The sequence below is a fragment of the Bombina bombina genome, chromosome 4 (genome assembly GCF_027579735.1).
Source record: "Bombina bombina isolate aBomBom1 chromosome 4, aBomBom1.pri, whole genome shotgun sequence".
Taxonomy (NCBI): Eukaryota; Metazoa; Chordata; class Amphibia; order Anura; family Bombinatoridae; genus Bombina; species Bombina bombina.
Window position 1 is genome coordinate 114,344,951 of NC_069502.1, and position 21,002 is coordinate 114,365,952.

General features: G+C 39.9%; 1 protein-coding gene across 1 annotated transcript in view; it reads left to right on the forward strand.

The window, feature by feature from the left end:
- Positions 1–16,045, forward strand: part of ENPP4 (ectonucleotide pyrophosphatase/phosphodiesterase 4) — a 58,433-nt gene extending 42,388 nt beyond the window's left edge. Inside the window, exon 4 of the mRNA XM_053709600.1 lies at positions 13,423–16,045. Coding sequence (XP_053565575.1) covers positions 13,423–13,784 — 362 coding nt within the window. The 3' untranslated portion in view covers positions 13,785–16,045. The remainder of the gene's footprint in view (positions 1–13,422) is intronic.
- The last annotated feature ends 4,957 nt before the right edge of the window (positions 16,046–21,002 follow it).

The window sequence follows — 21,002 nt, forward strand, 5'->3', positions numbered from 1 at the left end:
TCCTCCTTAGAGTCTTAATTTAGTTCTTAGGAGTATTCAGGGGGCTCTATTTGAGCCAATGCATTCCTTAGATTTTATCTTGAAAAGTTTTGTTTCGTATTACTCTTTCCTCTGCTCGTAGAGTGTCGGAGCTCTCGGCATTACAGTGTGAGTCACCTTGCCTTAGTTTTCTTCAGATAAGATGGTTTTTCGTACCATAATGTCGTTTTTGTCTGGAGCGTTAATCAGGAGACTGGTGTTCCTTCCTTGTGCCCTAATCCTTCTTCTTGGAAGGAAAGGTTTTGTCACTATTTAGACAATTTTACTTGCAGGCAACTAAGGAATTTGTAAGTCTTCTTCCTTATCTGTGGTTTTCTCCGAAAGACGTAAGGAACAGAAAGTTACGGCTGCTTTTCTATCTTTATGGCTTTCTATCATTTTGCCTAAGAGATTGCTGGATAGCAACCTCCAAAGAGAGTTATGGCTCATTTCATGAGGGCTGATGATTTCTCATGGGCAGTCAGAAGTGAAGTTTCTATGGAACAGACTTGCAAGGCTGCATCTTGGTTCTCTTTTCACTCTTCAAAATTTTATAAATTTGCACTTTTGGCCTCAGCTGAGGTCGCTTTTGGGAGAAAGGTTCTTCAAGCAGTGGTGGTTTCAGTTTAGGTTTCCTGTCTTGTCCCTCCCTTATCTGTGTACTCTAGCTTGGGTATTGATTCCCAACAGTAAATAATGATTATCCGTGGACTCATCATGTCATTAAAAAGAAAAGAAAATGTATTGTTACCTGATAAATTTATTTCTTTTTTGACACGATGAGTCCACAGCCCGCCCTGTTTTTAAGAAAGGTTGTTGATATGTTATAAACTTCAGACACCTCTGCACCTTGTTTCTTCCTTTCTCTCCTTTACTTTGGTCGAATGACTGGGGTGGGAGGGAAGGGAGATGATATTTAACAGCTTTGCTGTGGTGCTCTTTGCCACCTCCTGCTGGGCAGGAGTTATATTCCCAACAGTAATTCATGATGATCCATGGACTCATTGTGTCAAAAAAGAAATACATTTATCAGATAAACATAAATTTTCTTTTTTGTCCAGCGTATTTGGGACGAAAGATACTTAGGTCCTGTGTTTTCTTACTTAGGGGATTTTATTAAAAAAGGGGGATCTTTGATCCTGTATTTTCCCTCCTAGATAAAACATTTTAATAGAGGGGCATAGGAGAGTACTTGGCTAGGCAATGTAATGCTCCTGCAGGAGTTTTGATCACAAGCCTGTCACGGGTATCGCTGGGACTGGTCCTTCAGTGTACTCCTGTTTGGCCATGCAGATGTACTCTCTCAGTGAATCCTCTGTTGTTCAATACAGTACTGGATGGGCTCTCTACTGTACACAAGTATGGTAGCTGGGTATGCAAAATAGTGTGGGTGATTTACTGGTTAAGTACCTTTTGTCACTCACACAGCCCCCAGGCTATCAGTAGGTGCATAGGATTATTTATATCATAGCCAGAGGATAATAATTAATTTTTGTCCTCCAGCTCAGCTTTACAGTACCTGTTTAAATTTGGCGTTACACTCTCAAATGACTACTTTTGCTGTTTCAAAGGTGGTTGGTCCTTCTCTAAAGATCAGGAATCTGAGGCTGCAATATTTAACTTTTTTAGGTTAGATTATTTCTAAGGAATAGAACGCAGCACTCCCTTCAGAGATCCTATAGTCAGGAATTTTGTAGAGTTATCTCAGAAAATCTTTTATCCAGGGGTAGTTTTGTTTAAGCCAGTTGTAGATATTGCTTATGTTGCTGGTGCGCATCATTGTGATGCAAATCTGATTTGGTGTCGGATGAAACTTCTTTGCAGGGTATTCAAGAACTTTTAAAATTCCTGAGACTTTTTAATTATTTTATTTGTGATGCAGTTATTGAAATCATAGGCATCAATGGAAGAACATGGCATTAGCTGTGCTTATTAGAAGAGTCTTATGGTAAAATCTTGGTCAGCAGACATGGTTTCAAAGAGCAGACTTTTAGCTTTACCTTTTCAAAGAAAGATTTCTCTTGTAAGGTGTATCCAGTCCACGGATCATCCATTACTTGTGGGATATTCTCCTTCCCAACAGGAAGCTGCAAGAGGATCACCCACAGCAGAGCTGTCTATAGAGCTCCTCCCCCAACTGCCACTCCCAGTCATTCTCTTGCAGCTCTCGACAAGAAAGGAAGTAGCTAGAGAGATGTGGTGTATTTATTTAATCTTCAATCAAAAGTTTGTTATTTTCAAATGGTACCGGAGTTGTACTGTTTTAGCCTCAGGCAGAAAGTTGAAGAAGAGTCTGCCTGTGGTCTTTGATGATCTTAGCAGGTTGTAACTAAGATCCATTGCTGTTCGCACACATAACTGAAGAGATAGGTAACTTCAGCTGGGGGAATGGCGTGCAGGGTCTCCTGCTATTAGGTATGTGCAGTTTAAATTTTTCTAGAGAAATGAATATGCTAGAAAATGCTGTTAATACCGGATTTATTTGAGGTAAGCCTGATTACAGTGATTTAATAACGACTAGTATCATGCTTGCTGTAAAGGGTAATATTCTTATTACTTTCTCACATTACTGAAAAATAAGATAACGTTTGCTGGAAGTGTTTAAACGTTTTTTTCTACATATTGGTAATAAAACTTTATTGGGGCCCAGTTTTTTCCACATGGCTGGCTAGATTTTGCCTAGGGATAGTTTTGTTAGGCCCTCTCACTGTGAATACAGGTTGGGAGGGGCCTATTTTCGCGCCTAAATGCGCATTAGATTTTGCAGCTTGAGACATCCAGTTTCCCTGAAGGAGTCCCCTGAACACTTAGGACCTCTCTAAAGGGTTTTTTGTGCCTTCCAAAGTCGTTGTATGGGCAGGTAGGGCCACAGCAGAGCTGTGGCAGTTTGTTGTGACTGTTGAAAAACGTTTATCGTTTTTTTTATCCGGTTTTGAAACTAAGGGGTTAATCATCCATTTGCAAGTGGGTGCAATGCTCTGTTAGCCTATTATACACACTGTAAAAATTTTGTAAGATTTACTGCTTTTTATCACTGTTTTTCAATTTCTGACATTTTTTGTTTCTCTTAAAGGCACAATACCGTTTTTATTTTTTGCTTGTTTACATTTATTAAAGTGTTTTCCAAGCTTGCTGGTCTCATTGCTAGTCTGTTTAAACATGTCTGACATAGAGGAAACTCCTTGTTCATTATGTTTAGAAGCCATTGTGGAACCCCCTCTTAGAATGTGTACCAAATGTACTGATTTTACTTTGTTATAAAGATCATATTCTGGCTTTAAAAGATTTATCACCAGAGGAAACTGATAAGGGGGAAGTTATGCCGACTAACTCGCCCCACGTGTCAGAACCTTTGACTCCCGCTCAAGGGACGTCCGCTCAAGAGGCGCCAAGTACATCTAGCGCGCCCATGGCGTTTACTTTACAAGATATGGCGGCAGTTATGGATCATACCCTTACAGCGGTATTGTCCAAACTACCAGGGTTACAAGGAAAGCGAGACAGCTCTGGGGCTAGAAGAAATACAGAGCACTCTGACGCTTAGTAGCTATGTCTGATATCCCCTCACAATATGCAGAAGCTGAGGCAGGAGAGCTTCTATCTGTGGGTGATTTTTCTGACTCAGGGCAGATGCTTCAACCTGATTCTGATATGTCAACATTTTAAATTTAAGCTTGAACACCTCCGCGTGTTTTCAGGGAGGTTTTAGCTACTCTGGATGACTGCGACACCATTATAGTGCCAGAGAAATTGTGTAGATTGGATAAATACTATGCAGTGCCTGTTTACACTGATGTTTTTCCAATACCTAAGAGGTTTTCAGAAATTATTACTAAGGAATGGGATAGTCCAGGTGTACCGTTCTCTTCCCCCTCCTGTTTTTGAGAAAATGTTTCCAATAGATGCCGCTACACGGGACTTGTGGCAAACGGTCCCTAAGGTGGAGGGAACAGTTTCTACCCTAGCTAAGCGTACAACTATCCCCGTCGAGGACAGTTGTGCTTTCCTAGATCCAATGAATAAAAAGTTAGAGGGTTACCTTAAGAAAATGTTTATTCAACAGGGTTTTATTCTCCAGCCTCTTGCATGCATTGCCCCGGTCACTGCTGCTGCGGCCTTCTGGTTTGAGTCTCTGGAAGAGGCCTTACAGGTAGAAACCCCATTGGATGATATACTTGACAAGCTTAAAGCGCTTAAGCTAGCCAATTCATTTGTTTCTGACGCCGTTGTTCATTTAACTAAACTAACGGCTAAGAACTCAGGTTTTGCTATTCAGGCGCGTAGGGCGATATGGCTTAAATCCTGGTCAGCTGACGTTACTTCAAAGTCTAAGCTTCTCAACATTCCCTTCAAGGGGCAGACCCTATTCGGGCCTGGACTGAAGGAGATTATTTCTGATATTACTGGAGGAAAAGGTCATGCCCTTCCTCAGGATAGGTCTAACAAATTAAGGACCAAACAAACTAATTTTCGTGCCTTTCGAAACTTTAAGACGAGCGCGGCATCAACTTCCTCTAATACAAAACAAGAGGGAAATTTTGCCCAGTCCAAGCCGGTCTGGAGACCTAACCAGGCTTGGAACAAAGGTAAGCAGGCCAAGAAGCCTGCTGCTGCCTCTAAGACAGCATGAAAGATCAGCCCCCGAACCGGTAACGGATCTAGTAGGGGGCAGACTTTCTCTCTTCGCCCAGGCTTGGGCAAGAGATGTCCAGGATCCCTGGGCGTTGGAAATTGTGTCCCAGGGATATCTTCTGGACTTCAAAGCTTCTTCCCCAAAAGGAAGATTTCACCTCTCACAATTATCTGCAGACCAGATAAAGAGAGTGGCATTCTTACATTGTTTTCAAGACCTCCTAGTTATGGGAGTGATCCACCCAGTTCCAAAGGAGGAACAGGGGCAAGGCTTCTATTCAAATGTCTTTGTGGTTCCCAAGAAAGAGGGAACCTTCAGACCAATCTTAGATCTCAAGATCCTAAACAAATTTCTCAGGGTCCCATCTTTCAAGATGGAGACTATTCGAACCATCCTACCTATGATCCAGGAGGGTCAATACATGACTACCGTGGACTTAAAGGATGCTTATCTTCACATTCCGATACACAAAGATCATCATCGGTTTCTCAGGTTCGCCTTCCTAGACAGGCATTACCAGTTTGTGGCTCTTCCCTTTGGGTTAGCTACTGCACCAAAAATCTTTACGAAGGTTCTGGGGTCACTTCTGGCGGTCCTAAGGCCGCGGGGCATAGCAGTAGCCCCTTACTTAGACGACATTCTGATACAGGCGTCGAATTTCCAAATTGCCAAGTCCCATACGGACATTGTTCTGGCATTCCTGAGGTCTCATGGGTGGAAAGTGAACGATAAAAAGAGTTCTCTATCCCCTCTCACAAGAGTTTCCTTCCTGGGAACTCTGATAGATTCCGTAGAAATGAGGATTTACCTGACAGAGGCCAGGTTGTCAAAACTTCTAAATTCCTGCCGTGTTCTTTATTCTACTTCTCGCCCTTCGGTGGCTCAGTGTATGGAAGTAATCGGCTTAATGGTAGCTGCAATGGACATAGTTCCGTTTGCCCACCTACATCTCAGACCGCTGCAACTCTGCATACTCAGTCAGTGGAATGTGGATTACACAGATTTGTCCCCTCTACTAAATCTGGATCAAGAGACCAGGGATTCTCTTCTCTGGTGGCTATCTCGGGTCCATCTGTCCAAAGGTATGACCTTCCGTAGGCCAGATTGGACAATAGTAACAACAGATGCCAGCCTTCTGGGGTGCAGTCTGGAACTCTGAAGGCTCAGGGGTCGTGGACTCAGGAGGAATAAACATTCTGGAACTAAAAGCGATATTGAATGCTCTTCAGGCTTGGCCTCAGCTAGCGGCAGTGAGGTTCATCAGATTTCAGTCGGACAACATCACGACTGTAGCTTACATCAACCATCAAGGGGGAACATGGAGTTCCCTAGCGATGTTGGAGGTTTCAAAGATAATTCGATGGGCAGAGGTTCACTCTTGCCATCTATCAGCTATCCATATCCCAGGAGTAGAGAACTGGTAGGCAGATTTTCTAAGTCGACAGACTTTCCATCCGGGGGAGTGGGAGCTCCATCCGGAGGTGTTTGCACAGTTGATTCAACGTTGGGGCAAACCAGAACTGGATCTCATGGCGTCTCGCCAGAACGCTAAGCTTCCTTGTTACGGATCCAGGTCCAGGGATCCCAAGGCAGCGCTGATAGATGCTTTAGCAGCGCCTTGGTCCTTCAACCTGGCTTATGTGTTTCCACCGTTTCCTCTGCTCCCTCGTCTGATTGCCAAGGTCAAGCAGGTGAGAGCATCAGTGATTTTGATAGCACCTGCGTGGCCAGGCAGGACTTGGTATGCAGATCTGGTGGACATGTCATCCTTTCCACCATGGACTCTGCCTCTGAGACAGGACCTTCTTCTTCAGGGTCCTTTTAACCATCCAAATCTAATTTCTCTGCGGCTGACTGCTTGGAGATTGAACGCTTGATTTTATCAAAGCGTGGTTTCTCCGAGTCGGTCATTGATACCTTAATACAGGCGTGTAAGCCTGTCACCAGGAAAATCTATCATAAGATATGGTGTAAATATCTTCATTGGTGTGAATCCAAGGGTTACTCATGGAGTAAGGTCAGGATTCCTAGGATATTATCTTTTCTCCAAGAAGGATTGGAGAAGGGTTTGTCAGCTAGTTCCTTAAAGGGACAGATTTCTGCTCTGTCTATTCGCACAAACGTCTGGTTGAGGTTCCAGACGTGCAGGCGTTTTGACAGAATCAAGCCTGTGTTTAAACCTGTTGCTCCGCCTTGGAGTTTAAATTTAGTTCTTAAGGTTCTTCAAGGGGTTCCGTTTGATCCTTTGCATTCCATAGATATTAAGCTCTTATCTTGGAAAGTTCTGTTTTTAGTAGCTATCTCCTCGGCTCGAAGAGTTTCGGAGTTATCTGCTTTACAATGTGATTTCCCCTTATCTCATTTTTCATGCAGATAAGTTAGTGTTACGTACCAAACTTGGTTTTCTACCTAAGGTGGTATCTAATAAAAATATCAATCAGGAGATTGTTGTACCATCACTGTGTCCTAATCCTTCTTCAAAGAAGGAACGTCTTTTACACAATCTTGACGTGGTTCGTGCTTTAAAGTTTTATTTACAAGCTACTAAAGATTTTCGTCAAACATCCGCATTGTTTGTTGTCTACTCTGGACAGAGGAGAGGCCAAAAGGCTTCGGCAACTTCTCTTTCTTTTTGGCTAAGGAATATAATACGCTTAGCTTATGAGACTGCTGGCCAGCAGCCTCCTGAAAGTATTACAGCTCATTCTACTAGAGCGGTAGCTTCCACATGGACTTTCAAAAATGAAGCTTCTGTTGAACAGATTTGTAAGGCGACGACTTGGTCTTCGCTTCATACTTTTTCAAAATTCTTTAAATTTGATACTTTTGCTTCTTCGGAGGCTATTTTTGGGAGAAAGGTCTTGCAGGCAGTGGTGCCTTCCGTTTAAGCACCTGCCTTGTCCCTCCCTTCATCCGTGTCCTATAGCTTTGGTATTGGTATCCCACAAGAAATGGATGATCCGTGGACTGGATACACCTTACAAGAGAAAACAAAATTTATGCTTACCTGATAAATTTATTTCTCTTGTGGTGTATCCAGTCCACGGCCCGCCCTGTCATTTTAAGGCAGGTGTGTTTTATTTTTAAACTACAGTCACCACTGCACCCTATAGTTTCTCCTTTTTCTCTTGCTTGTCTTCGGTCGAATGACTGGGAGTGGCAGTTGGGGGAGGAGCTATATAGACAGCTCTGCTGTGGGTGATCCTCTTGCAGCTTCCTGTTCGGAAGGAGAATATCCCACAAGTAATGGAGGATCCGTGGACTGGATACACCACAAGAGAAATAAATTTTATCAGGTAAGCATAAATTTTGTTTTTGTTTGGGCCAGGATTAGATGCCATTATTACCACTGTCGCGTATTGAAGAGGAGCCTAAGGATAAGAAAGCCAAGTCCAAGGGCAGATCTAATAATCTATTTAATTAATTTAGTCAGTCTAAAAACAAGTCGTCGTCCTTGCAAACGTTAGACACTTCTAAGTCTTCCTTGAAGCCCAATCCAGTCTGGAACAGGGCTAAACAAACTAAGAAAGTTCCTTCCAATACTAAGTCAGCATGAAGGTGCAGTCTCCAAACCAGAATCATTTCTGGTAGGGGGGCAGGTTGAGCCTTTTTCAGAAGGCCTAGTCAGTTTGTCCAGGAGCTTTGGGTACTGGATATAGTATCCCAAGGTCACAGAAAAGGATTGCAATCATGGCCTCCTTGAGGGAGATGTCCCAAAGATTTAAAAAAAAAAAAGTACTGCACTTTTTCAGTGTGTTTAAAGATTTAGTAGTAGTAATCGTCATCCCAGTACCCTGGGAGGAACAAGGTCAGGGTTTCTATTCCAACCTTTTCATTGTTGTGAAGATTTTATAATCTGAAAACTTTAAACACATTTTTGAGGGATCCTTCATTTAAAATGGAAATCAGAACTATCCTTTAGTGCAACAGGGTCAATTTATGACAACTATAGACTTTAAGGATGCTTACCTACACATACCTTTTCACAGGGATTATTATCAAATCCTTCATATTGCTTTTTCAGGACAGACATTAACAGTTTGTAGTTCTTCCTTTTGTATTAGCGACAGCACCTAGACTTTTTACCAAGGTTCTAGGGGTATTGCTGTTTTTCATCAGGGCTCAGGGTATAGTGTAGTGCCTTACCTGGACAATATTTGGTTCATGCGCTATCTTTAGCTTTAGTGACTGCTCATACAAACTGCTATTGTTTATTCGCATTTATGGTTGGAAAGTAAATGTTGCAATGCGTCTGTATTTGAAAGATCAACGCAAACTCAAGCTTTAGTCCTAGACTGTTCCTTCAGTGGCTCAGTGTATGGAGATTGTGGGTTGCAGCATTGTACGCCGTTACGTTTGTGTGATTCAGTCTGCTTCCTTTTAAGTTCTGCAGACTGAGGCAGTGGGATGAGAACTACACTCATCTCTCTGTTAGTTTGGCTGGATTTGTTGGTAGACTTCAAACAAAAATCGGTTTCCCAGGGCATGTATTTTCTTTATCCATCATGGGTGATTATTACCATGGACACAAGTCAATCAGGTTGGAACATGGTCTGGGGGTCTCAGTGAGTTTGATCTCCTCAAAAGGCGAGGTTACCTATCCGTATTTTTGATCTTCTGGGCTCTCCAGGTTTGGCCCCTTCTCATTTCAGTTCTATATATTCATTTTTAATCAGACAACATAATTGCGGTAGCCTATATCAATTACCACGGGGGTACTCACAGTACTCTAGCAATGAAAGAGATATCTTACATTCTTTCCTGGTAGAATCACACCAGTGTACGATTTCGGCAATCCACATTCCCGGGGTCAACAATTGGGAAACAAATTACTTGAGTCATCAATGTCTCCATTCAGAGGAATGTTCCCTCAGTCAGGACATTTTTGATCAGTTGGTTCAGCGTTTGGGTTTCCCAGATATACCTTCATGGCCTCTCAGCTGAATCACAAACTCCCAAGATGCCTTAGCAGTTCCTTGGCTAATTCAACTAGTATCTTTTTTACTAGTACTTCTCCCGAAGGTAATTGCTAGTCTCAAACAGGAACGTGCTTCGGCCATCCTGATAGTTCCTGCATGGCCATGCAAGACTTGGAATGCCGATCTGGTTCAAATGTCAAGTGTTCCTCAATAGCATCTTCTTTAACATCACAGGGACCCTTCTTTCATCAAAATGTTTAATCTCTCAATTTGACTGCTTGTAGGTTGAACAGTTAATTCTTGCTCAGAGGGTTTTTTCCAACCAAGTGTTTTACTTTTGTTCAGCCTCGTAAACCAGTTACTAGATTTTTTTTTTTTATTATTACTATTATTTTTAATTGAGGAAATGTACAAATACAGAATAAGAGCTTAAATTTAAAGAAGTACATACAGTATGTTGATGGCATGAGTTATAACACATATTCTTAGACATAACACTTCAATTATGCGTTTTACAGAAGGTTTCATGGAGACTTAAAGGGACATGACACCCACATTTTTTCTTTTATGATTTTGAAATGCAATGTTAAACATCTTTCTAATTTACTTCTATTATGTAATTTGTTTTATTCTCTTGATATTCTTTGATGAAAAGCATATCTAGATATGCTCACTAGCTGCTGATTGGTTGCTGCACATAGAAGCATCATGTGATTGGCTCACCATGTACGTTGCTTTTTCTACAACTAAGGATAGTTAAAAAATGAAGCAAAATAAATTATGGAAGTAAATTTGTAATGTTGTTTCAATTTCTATTCTTTATCTATCTAAATCATGAAAGAAAGATTTTGGGTTTAGTGGCCCTTTAAAGGGACACTGAACCAAATTTTTTTTCTTTCGTGATTCAGATAGAACATGCAATTTTAAGCAACTTTCTAATTTTCTCCTGTTATCAAATTGTCTTCATTCTCTTGGTTTCTTTATTTAAAAGCAAGAATGTAAGTTTAGATGCCGGGTTATTTTTGGTGAACAACCTGGGTTGTTCTTGCTGATTGGTGTATAAATTCACCCACCAATAAACAAGTGCTGCCCAGTGTACTAAACCAAAAATAGCTTAGATGCCTTATTTTTATTATTATTATTATTATTATTATCATCAGGTATTTGTAGAGCGCCAACAGATTCCGCAGCGCTGTAAACATAGTCAGTGTACAGGATAGCTTTTGTAGGGGTCAAGTGGGTAGAGGGCCCTGCCGAGAGTTTCACTGTTGTAGTCGGTTCTTATGAAGCAATCTGTAAACAGCTGGGCCCATAGGCTTACATTCTAAGGGGTTCAAGGGGAAAGCAATGGAGTTAGGAAAGGTTAGTGTTGGTTGTATGCATCCCTGAATAGTAGTTTTTAGGGAGTGCTTGAAGCTGTTAAAGCTAGGGGAGAGTCTTATGGAGCGAGGCAGGGAATTCCACAAGATGGGGGCCAGTCTGGAGAAGTCCTGTAAACGGGAATGTGAGGAAGTAACAAGAGAGGAGGAGATCTTGAGCTGATCGAAGGGGACGGGAGGGAGAGTATCTGGAGACAAGTTCTGAGATGTAGGTGTAGTGCAGTTGAGAGCTTTATATGTCAGGGTGAGGATTTTATGTTTAATCCTAGAGGCAAGAGGAAGCCAGTGAAGGTATTGGCAGAGAGGTGCAACAGATGAAGAGCGACGAGTAAGGAAGATGAACCTGGCAGAGGCATTCATAATGGATTGTAAAGGAGCTATGCGGCAGCTAGGTAGACCAGAGAGGACGGAGTTGCAGTAGTCGAGGAGTGAAGGAGAGACCTGAGTCAACTGTGACCACAAGACATCGGGCATGCGGGGTAGGGGTAATGATGGAATTATCAATAGTTATAGAAATTTTGGTGGTGGAGACATTGGAAGAAGGGGGGAAAATAAGGAGTTCAGTTTTGGAGAGATTTAGCTTAAGGTAGTGAGAGGACATCCAAGATGAGATAAAGATAGCAAGAAAATGAAGACAAAATGATAATAGGAGTAAATTAGACAGTTGCTTAAAGGGAAAGTATACACTCATTTTCATATAACTGCATGTAATAGACACTACTATAAAGAACAAGATACCCAGATACTGATATAAAAATCCAGTATAAAACGGTTTAAAAACTTACTTAGAAACTCTGTTTAGCTATGTTGAAAAGTTAGCTGGAAAGCTCATTGCAAGTGGGAAATAAGACACTCCCCTCTCCCCCTTCTTTTGCATATGGAAAGACCCTTTACACAAACAGGAGCAAGCTGGAGGAGGTAGCTGACGGTATTCACATCAAATTTTGGGGCTTGGTTAGGAGTCTGAAAATCAGAGCAATGTTATTTAAAAATAAGCAAAACTATGCATTTTTTTAAAAAAAATCAAACTTTATGGGCTATATAAATAGATCTACAAAACCTATATGCAAAGAAAAAATGAGTGTATAATGTCCCTTTAAAATCACATGCTCTATCTGAATCACGAAAGAAAAAAATTGGTTTCAGTGTCCCTTTTAAGTACCCTATGCATAGGTCTTGTACTAAGCATATATGCAACATTTTAGCTCACAATGTATATGGAATGGTGGGAGGGCCGGCAGCCAGATCATTGATGCAGCATAAGTGGATAGACCTGGTTCTCCATGCATTATACAGAAATATTAACTAACTACCTTGTTGCTGATTTATTTGATTTCATCCTTTTTCAATAAAAAATAACGGGTTCAAATATTGAGATCAATATTAAACAATAGAGCAGTGCTATGCATATATAGAGATGGGACAGCACAAAATTAAAAGGCAAATGTGAAGAATGGTGAAACAACGCAGTAACTACTTCAAATTGTTAATAATACTGTTAACAAAGTAGGCTGAAATGAACAGCCAGGTACTTCTTTCAATGTACGAGCTAAAACACATTTGCCTAGAACTTATACATTTACTCATGTTAAGAAAAGTTATACATGTTATCTGTAAAATAGAAAATGAGTTAGACCAGATGTATGCAATTTAGCTGAATCATAAACCCCTAAGAATATGATGGAGACCTAAGTTTTCATCATGTAATGATAGCCAGCTGTGAGCATAGGGGGTATCCACAAAGAACTAAAGACATATAGAATATGACTACATATTATACACTATAATGGGCAAAAGCTGCTTGTCAGGGTTTTGAAATATGATCAAGCATTATTTGTGTACTCTACAAGGTTGTCATTGAGCCATTAAATAAACTATAAAGAAATAATTATAGAAGTGCCCAGCATAATTTAAAATATGTTAGATCCGAGCTAAGGATCAAAATTCCAGGTGACCAAAGGATTATCTGTCCCATGTTTTTCAATATTATATAATGTACTATCCTAGCATATCATCTCTGTCTCAACACAGGGTTAAGAGATACTCAAAAAAAATAATAACTTAAAATAAAAGATTATTGTAAATAAACTTCTTTTCATTTGTATACTGCTTTGGTAAAGTTCCCTACCCTTTTATTTTCTAGTTCGCCATTTTTGTCTGGACTGTATTCTTATTACCTATACAACATACAGTAGATTATAAATAAAAATATCTGGATATAAATATTTAGGCTATGCATGGTAAACTGCCCTCTGCTTTATTTTTATTTTTTCAGTTTGGATTTTTTGTTTACATTTTTTAAGTATTAGTGACTTGTTTGAATGTCTTGGGAAAAAATATTAAAAGCTGAATTTGATGAATTTGTACTACCAGATTGAAATAACTTTTTTTAAATTTTAATCTCTGGAAATGTTAACACTTCCTTATAATGCAAACCCTTTTCTTCTTTCACTTCCTTCAATGCTATTTATAGTGGGAAATCACGGCTATGACAATGATCTTCCCAGCATGCATCCTTTTCTCGCAGCACACGGACCAGCTTTTCGGAAGGATTATAAAATAAGCACTATAAACAGTGTGGACATTTACCCCATGATGTGCCACATTCTTGGATTAAAGGAAGAGTCCAACAACGGCACATTCTCTAACACCAAGTGCCTCCTGGCTGATCAGTGGTGTATTCATGTCCCTGAAGCTGTTGGTATAGTCATTGGTGTTATAATGGTTCTGACAACTTTGACTTGTGTCATAATTCTCCTGAAAAAGAAGATGCCATCTCCACGTCCGTTTTCACGGCTTGAGTTTCAGGACGATGATGACCCTTTAATTGGATAACATAGAAATACACCAATTTTTGTAGAATACAACCAAATGCACTTTAAACCAAAATCCTATTTGTTTTCCATAGAACTTATTTACAATGAGGCACTATAGAATGCACAGAACACGGCTTATGTCTACTAATAATATTTTGTTTAGTTGTGTAAAATGTTGGTTTAGCCTTAAGTGGGACAGTCAACACCTTAGTCATGTTAAAGTCTTACCTTAGATTAAGCTGCAACTAGCCTCCTGCACCCCTTTCTATATCATGTAGCAGGGACAGTAAAAAAAGTTCTTTTAAAATGAATATTGTTTCTGGCCACTTTGAAATGACTGCCAAGCTCAGGCCACTGATGACATCAGGATCTAGGCTGCATATGGCGTCAAATCAGAGAAGACTCACTAATTGGATTCAACAGACTGTCAATGCTACCCAGCAGAGTGCCTAGATGCAGCCCAGATTGTGATGTCATCAGTGGGCAGAGCTTGGCAACCATTTCAAAGTAACTTTTTACCGTTCCTGCTGCATGATGTAGAAAGGGCTATTTGCAGCTTAATCTAAGATAAGATGACTAAGGTGTAGACTGTCCCTTTAAGCATAAACTGTTTTCTGCGCTTTACGTCAAACCGTTAAAAGTGCGTTTCCAGCCTTACAGAGCAGGTACTAGTAAACGTGCATTTGGAGGTTTTAAAATCGCATAAATGTGTAAGAAGGCGCCATTTGCGGCATTCTGCTGTTTTGGAGCCGGATTTGTTCTTGTGAATTTCACAAGAAGAAATCTAGCTCTGATTAAAGCCGAATACCGCGAGTGGCCACCTTCTTCCACATTTTTGTGCAGCAGAAACTTCTGAATGCACATCTAGGTACTAGTATGGCACTTCTAATTTATGAAGTAATAAAACCATTAAAATTGGAAGAAAAAAAGTTATTCTGCATTATAATGCTATATTTCATAAAGGGATATTATAGTCAAAAAATAAGATCATAATTCATATCAAGAAGGTAATTTTTTCCAAAAGTAACTTTTTTGTATTCATGTTGAGTATTTCTTGACTATGAAGGTCCTTTTGCTTTAATGTGCCTTTTCTACTGATTTTTATTTTTAAATGTGCACTGAAAAAAATGCTGTTCGAATTAATTTAATATTTGTACAAATGTATAAGAAAATATCTTTAAACGTGAAGATATATATTTTTGAGATTTGTAGTTAAAGTGCAGTATTGATATTCAGATATTTAAGGATATCATAAAAAAAAAAATAGTAAAATTGTTTAATTATATAGCTAGGATTTTTTTTCTGGTAGCATAGATTATTTTTAAATTAGTACTTGGCAAATGTTTTTCTTTGTGTTTATTAATGTTCTTAATTATATTGTCAATGGTTCAATAATATTAATTTACTTTTAATGCTACTGAATCTTTTTTTTTTTTTTTTTTAAATGGTTACAATGAATGTCAAATTTAATAATACAACATTTTATTTAACAACCTTAATTGTTTGTTAAGATTTCTTTTTGTTTTTGGTGGTGTGTGTGTGTGGGTTTGTTTTTTTGTTTTAAATTGTGTTGGTTGTTGTTGTTGCTTCAGTATATGGACAACTCAAAAATAAGCTATGAAAAAAACGGGGTAGTATTATTTTACCCTATCCACAGAGGGATTTCCAAATAAAATATAAATATAGGACTTTTTTCCAAAACACTTTGGTTTTAAAACAGAAAAAATAGATAACCATTAAAGCAATCCAGCAGCAGAGATCATAGAACAGTCTTATTAGTTGATTTATACTGCACTTGTCACATTAATTAAAGTAAACTACACCTCAAAGATACAGTAAAGGTTAAAATTTAACTTTTAAATTGACTGGATAAAGTATGACATTTTAAGCAACTTTACTATTTCCTTTTCTTTTTACTTAGTTCTCTTGGTATCTTTTGTTAAAAGGATACTAACCCTAAATGTTTTCTTTCATGATTCAGAGCATGCAACTTTCTGATTTACTCCAAATATCAAGTTTTCTTCGTTCTCTTGCTACATTTATTTAAAAAGCAGGAATGTAAAGCTTAGAAGCCGGCCCATTTTAGGTTCAGACCCTGGGTAGCACTTGCTTATTGGTGGCTACATATAGTCACCAATAAGCAAACGTAACCCAGGTTCTGAACCAAAAATGGGTCGGCTCCTAAGCTTTAAAAGTTTATATTTTAATAATAAACCTTGATTTTACATTTAGTATGTATAAATATGTGCAAGCTATATTAAAATAAAGTATTTAAATACATTTTTGTTATGTATATTTTCAAGCGTTAACACTTATGCTATCAAGAAGTGCTACATTTTTCAGAGTTGTTTTTTGTTACACTTGAGCACATCACTTTACTCACTACCGGTACTTGTATGTCGGCCATGTTTAACATTCTCTGGTAAATTATTTTTGACCATGCACTTTTAATACCAGATTGTGAGCTATTCTTTGCTCATGGTCACAATAGGTATAACGCACCCTGCGCTATCTGTTGCTCTGAATTCATGCCCAAAATGTTTATGGTTCTATTAATTGACAATAGTCCTTAGAAAATGTAGATAAACTTGAAAATGTGAGGCAAGAGGGAATCAAGCTAAGCATGCAAAATTGTAATATTGTTAACAAAAGTGATTTGTTTTGTAGAAATGTGAACAAACAGCAGAAATTAAAATAAAACTTAAGCACTGTAGGAACAGATTTAATATATATTATGACAAATACTGTAGAATAATTGTTTTAAACCATTTGGGTATCTTACTCGTACATTTTTAATTCATGTTCTAATACAAGTTTCTCTATATCATGACTTGTAACTTAAATTTTCATGGCTTAAAAAAATCTTAATGTCAAAGCAAAAGTACGTATTTAAATGCTTATTTAATGGGGGGTTTTTTATACCAAACTTATCATTCAACTCTACAGGAATTTTTGTCAATAATTGAATTTATAAACTTGGTTAATCGAAAAAAACAACACACTGTCTGTATTCATAAAAATGTGATCTTGCAAAGATACATATAAATAACCCTCGCCCAGTTAGCAGTCAATTTTAAATGATGATATTGTGCACATTTAGCTTACTTTTAATTGCTTTTGAGGTATTACCCTCATAGTTGTGGCCACATGAGAACTCTGGTACAAATAAAAGTTTAAGATGTAGCGGGGGCGGAGCTAGCCACTGAAGCAACCGGTCGTGTTTCACTGAGGCTCCCATTTACAACCTTGATATATTTATATACATTAAGAACCCTAAGGAAAAAAATAACTCATCAACTTTGTGTGTTTTCTCAGTGTGGGAGAAGTGGCGCAGCACTCCTACATGAAGTGGCCCTGTCAGCAGAAAGCAGCATACATTGTCTACGAACTTACTCCTACCTGCTTTCAGAGTGGATATGCTCTCCTCTCATCTGCAGGCGAGTATATAGAGACTAAAATTCTCAAATTTGGATGATCGACCATCTCATGCTGTCAGCTCAAAGGTTTCGTGAAAGTTGTTTTACCATGTGCTGTCTCTATGCTCAAGACTGCTGAACCCCCCCCCCCTCTTCCTCCTATTCTCCTAACAATTGAGAGCAAATACTAAGGTGCCTTAACATATGCCCTAATAACGGATTGCAGGCCAGCTAACTTCTGCGCAGAAACATGGAATCTATAGAAAGATGGGAAAGTGCAGCCCTACAACGCATAGAAGATCATTTTGAAGACATCAAACAAAGTGGGTATGAGGGGAAAAGAGACAATCTTACCTGTCATGGTCTGAAATTTTCAACAGCCGATCTGCCCTACACTCTGTGCTGGAGCTCTCGCTCTGAGACTAACCCTTTTAACCAAGACCGGGCCCTACCTAATGGGGGCATGCTGCTCCGTAATCTAAGTGTATCTGAGAGTGACCCTATAATCTTCCCCCCAGCGGATAGAGACAGAAAGCTGGAGAAATGATCTACATGGCCCTCTATAGCCGCTACAGAAGAATCGTCCCCAGACAGTCACTCCATCGGAGCCATGAGGAATACCCTGCTGACATCACTTTGTGACATGGAAGAGTGTAGATCATGGGAACATCACTACTGTATTCAGTCAAGACCCCCAGAGGACTGGAGTGGGCTAGAAAATGGCGGTTTTGATAGCAGTATGCAGACCAGAGTTATGCTGATTTATTTCGGGTGAAACTTTCACACCCTCTTATTACTTATTATTTAAGCATTATGATCTACTAAGTTGTGATAGCACTTGAGTTCTTGTTTAGCTCATTTTTGTTCTTGCTCTGTTTCTACTATATTACTTATGTTCCAAAGATTACAAGTTTTAGATACATTGCATGCTTACATCCGTATCTCACATGCAGCTGCGGGGACCTTAGATTTACTTTTAGTGGAAGAGTAATGTATGTTTTAAGACACAAATACTGACTTAGAAATAGGGTTTATTTGTACTCCTCTTTACATGTGCCTTCATACAGTACGCAGTTAGATTTATGAGTGACAGAACTCACTTGAGTACCTTTCCCTTTTGCCTACGCCAATCTCCTCAGCTTTGATGTCACTGAGGCGAAAGACTATACCATATAGACGGGGGGAGGTATATCAGTATTTCTGCATATGTTAGGCTAAGATGTAGTTCTCTCAGTGAAATCTCTCCTATTTAATATATGCTTGTCCACCCAGAGCTCCATGTTTAACAGAACTCAGTACTTTAGAACACTTTAGGGACCATGATACTAAATAGCAGCATTTAACTAGTAGAACGAGTACACCTTTATGTTCTATGTTACAGTGCCCCTAAGTATATAATAATCCCCCATCTCTTTATTGAAGCCTTGTTAGTGCCAAGTTAACAGGTCAGCTTACATACCTTGTCATATGCTATCTGTATAGAACTGTTTCATAGATAGTTGAGAATTATTTTTATTTTTTTTGCTTGAAAAGATGTTGTCTTTTGTTGCAAGATGGACTTGGTCTATGTCTGTTTCAGAGTGCAAACTTTGCTTGAATGCCCAAGTTGAACCCCCTTTGCTGTTTTGTAGTTCTTGTATTGAAAAAACTTTAATATTCAAAGACAGACTGTTTGATTCTGAGCTACCTCTCTCTCATGTGGATGCTGTCCAGGCAATGCCACAGCCTCTTCCATAAGTATTCCAAACTGTTTAAACATCACATGCAGTGCTCTGCGGGTCCTCTCAATCTCCAGATGGAGTCTATTTGAAGACTGAAATTGTGGCCCAGGTATCCTCGGCGGTATCGGAAGCGCTAGTGGACATCCCCATGCTGCAGGGGAGATGTAAGAGGAAGATTATAGAATCAGATAGCAAGGTATCGGATCCTGTTCAGGCTAACCAGGTTGCTCTTTCCCATAAGTCGGAAGAGGAGGATACTTCGGTAGCCTCTGAGGGTGAAATCTCAGATTCGTATTTTGTTAATGGAGGTTTTGGCTACTTTGGACGACTCTGATACGCCTATCGCTGTCAACCCTAAAAAGTCTAGTAAATTAAATAGATACTTTAATGTCCCCTCACCTGGGGAGGTTTTTCCAGTACCAGACCGTGCCACAGAGATTATTACCCGGGAATGGGAGAGACCAGGAATTCCTTTTTCCCTCTCCCCTGTCTTTAGGAAAATGTTCCCGGTAGCGGACTCAAGGAGTTGTGGCAGACGGTCCCAAAGGTGGAAGGGGCAATCTCTACTTTGGCTAAGAGAACTACTATCCCTATTGAGGATAGTTGCTATTTCAAAGATCCTATGGATTAAAAGCTAGGGCCTTTTTAAAGGAGATGTATACTCATCAGGGGTTACAATGGCAACCAGTGTGCATTGCTACAGTAACCAGTGCGGCAGCTTATTGGTTTGACGCTTTTTCCTTGCAAGCTAAAACTCCTTTGGAGGAAATTCAGGATAGAATTAATGCTCTCAAGTTAGCCAACTCCTTTATAACTGACTCTTCTTTGCAGGTCATTAAGTTGGGAGCCAAAATATCTGGCTTTGAAATTTTAGCGCTCAGAGCGCTATGGCTTAAATCTTGGTCTACAGATGTTTCTTCTAAATCTAAGCTTTTGGCGATTACCCTACAAGAGAAACCTTGTTCGGGCCGGCATTGGCAGAAATTATTTCCGATATCACGGGTGGTAAAGGATCTTTTCTGCCTCAAGACAAGAAGAACAAGTTGAAGTAACGTCAGACTAATTTTCGTTCCTTTCGTAACTTCAGAGGTAAGTCTTCCCCTGCCTCTACCAAACAGGAACAATCCAAGCCATCTTGGAACAAGGGGAAGCAATCCAAGAAGCCCACAGCTGAATCCAAGTCAACATGAAAGGTTTGCCCCCGATCCGGGATTATATCAAGTGGGGGGCAGACTCTCAGTTCACGCAAGCTTGGGAAGGGGATGTCCCAGACGCGTGGGAAGTGAACATAGTTTCCCAGGGGTACAAGTTAAAGTACAAAACTTTTCCTCCCAAGGGCAGGTTCCACCTCTCAAGATTATCTGCAGATCGGATAAAAAGAGAGGCGTTCTTAAGATGTGTACAGGACCTTTCCCTCTTGGGAGTGATAGTTCCAAGTTAGGAACAGGGACTCGAGTTTTACTCAAACCTGTTTGTGGTTCCCAAAAAAGAGGGAACTTTCAGGCCCATTCTAGATCTATAAAGTTACTAAACAAATTCCTCAGATTGCTGTCCTTCAAGATGGAGACTATCTGCTCCATTCTGCCCCCTTGCCACAGCTCCCAGGATTTTCTCAAAGGTCTTGGGAGCTCTATTGGCAGTAATTTGGGCTCAGGGCATTTCAGTGGCGCCTTATCTGGATGACATTCTGGTTCAGGCGTCATCCTTGCAACTAGCAAAGTCTCATACAAAGGTTTTGGTGGCGTTTCTTCATTCCTACGGTTGGAAGATCAACCTAGAGAAAAGTTATCTTGTTCCGACTACAAGAGTGACCTTATTAGGGACCATTTTAGAGTCTCTATCTATGAAAATATTTCTGACGGAGGTCAGAAGAGCCAAGATCCTGTCCGCTTGCCTGTCTCTACAGTCGGCGGCACGACCATCAGTGGCCTCCATGGAGATAATCGGGTTGATGGTGGCTTCCATGGACATAGTTCTGTTTGCTCGGTTCCACTTGAAACCTCTGCAACTATGCATGCTCGCTCAGTGGAACTGGGTTTATACAGATCTTTCTCAGAGAATAGTTCTGGATCTATCAACAAGGAACTCCCTAACGTTGTG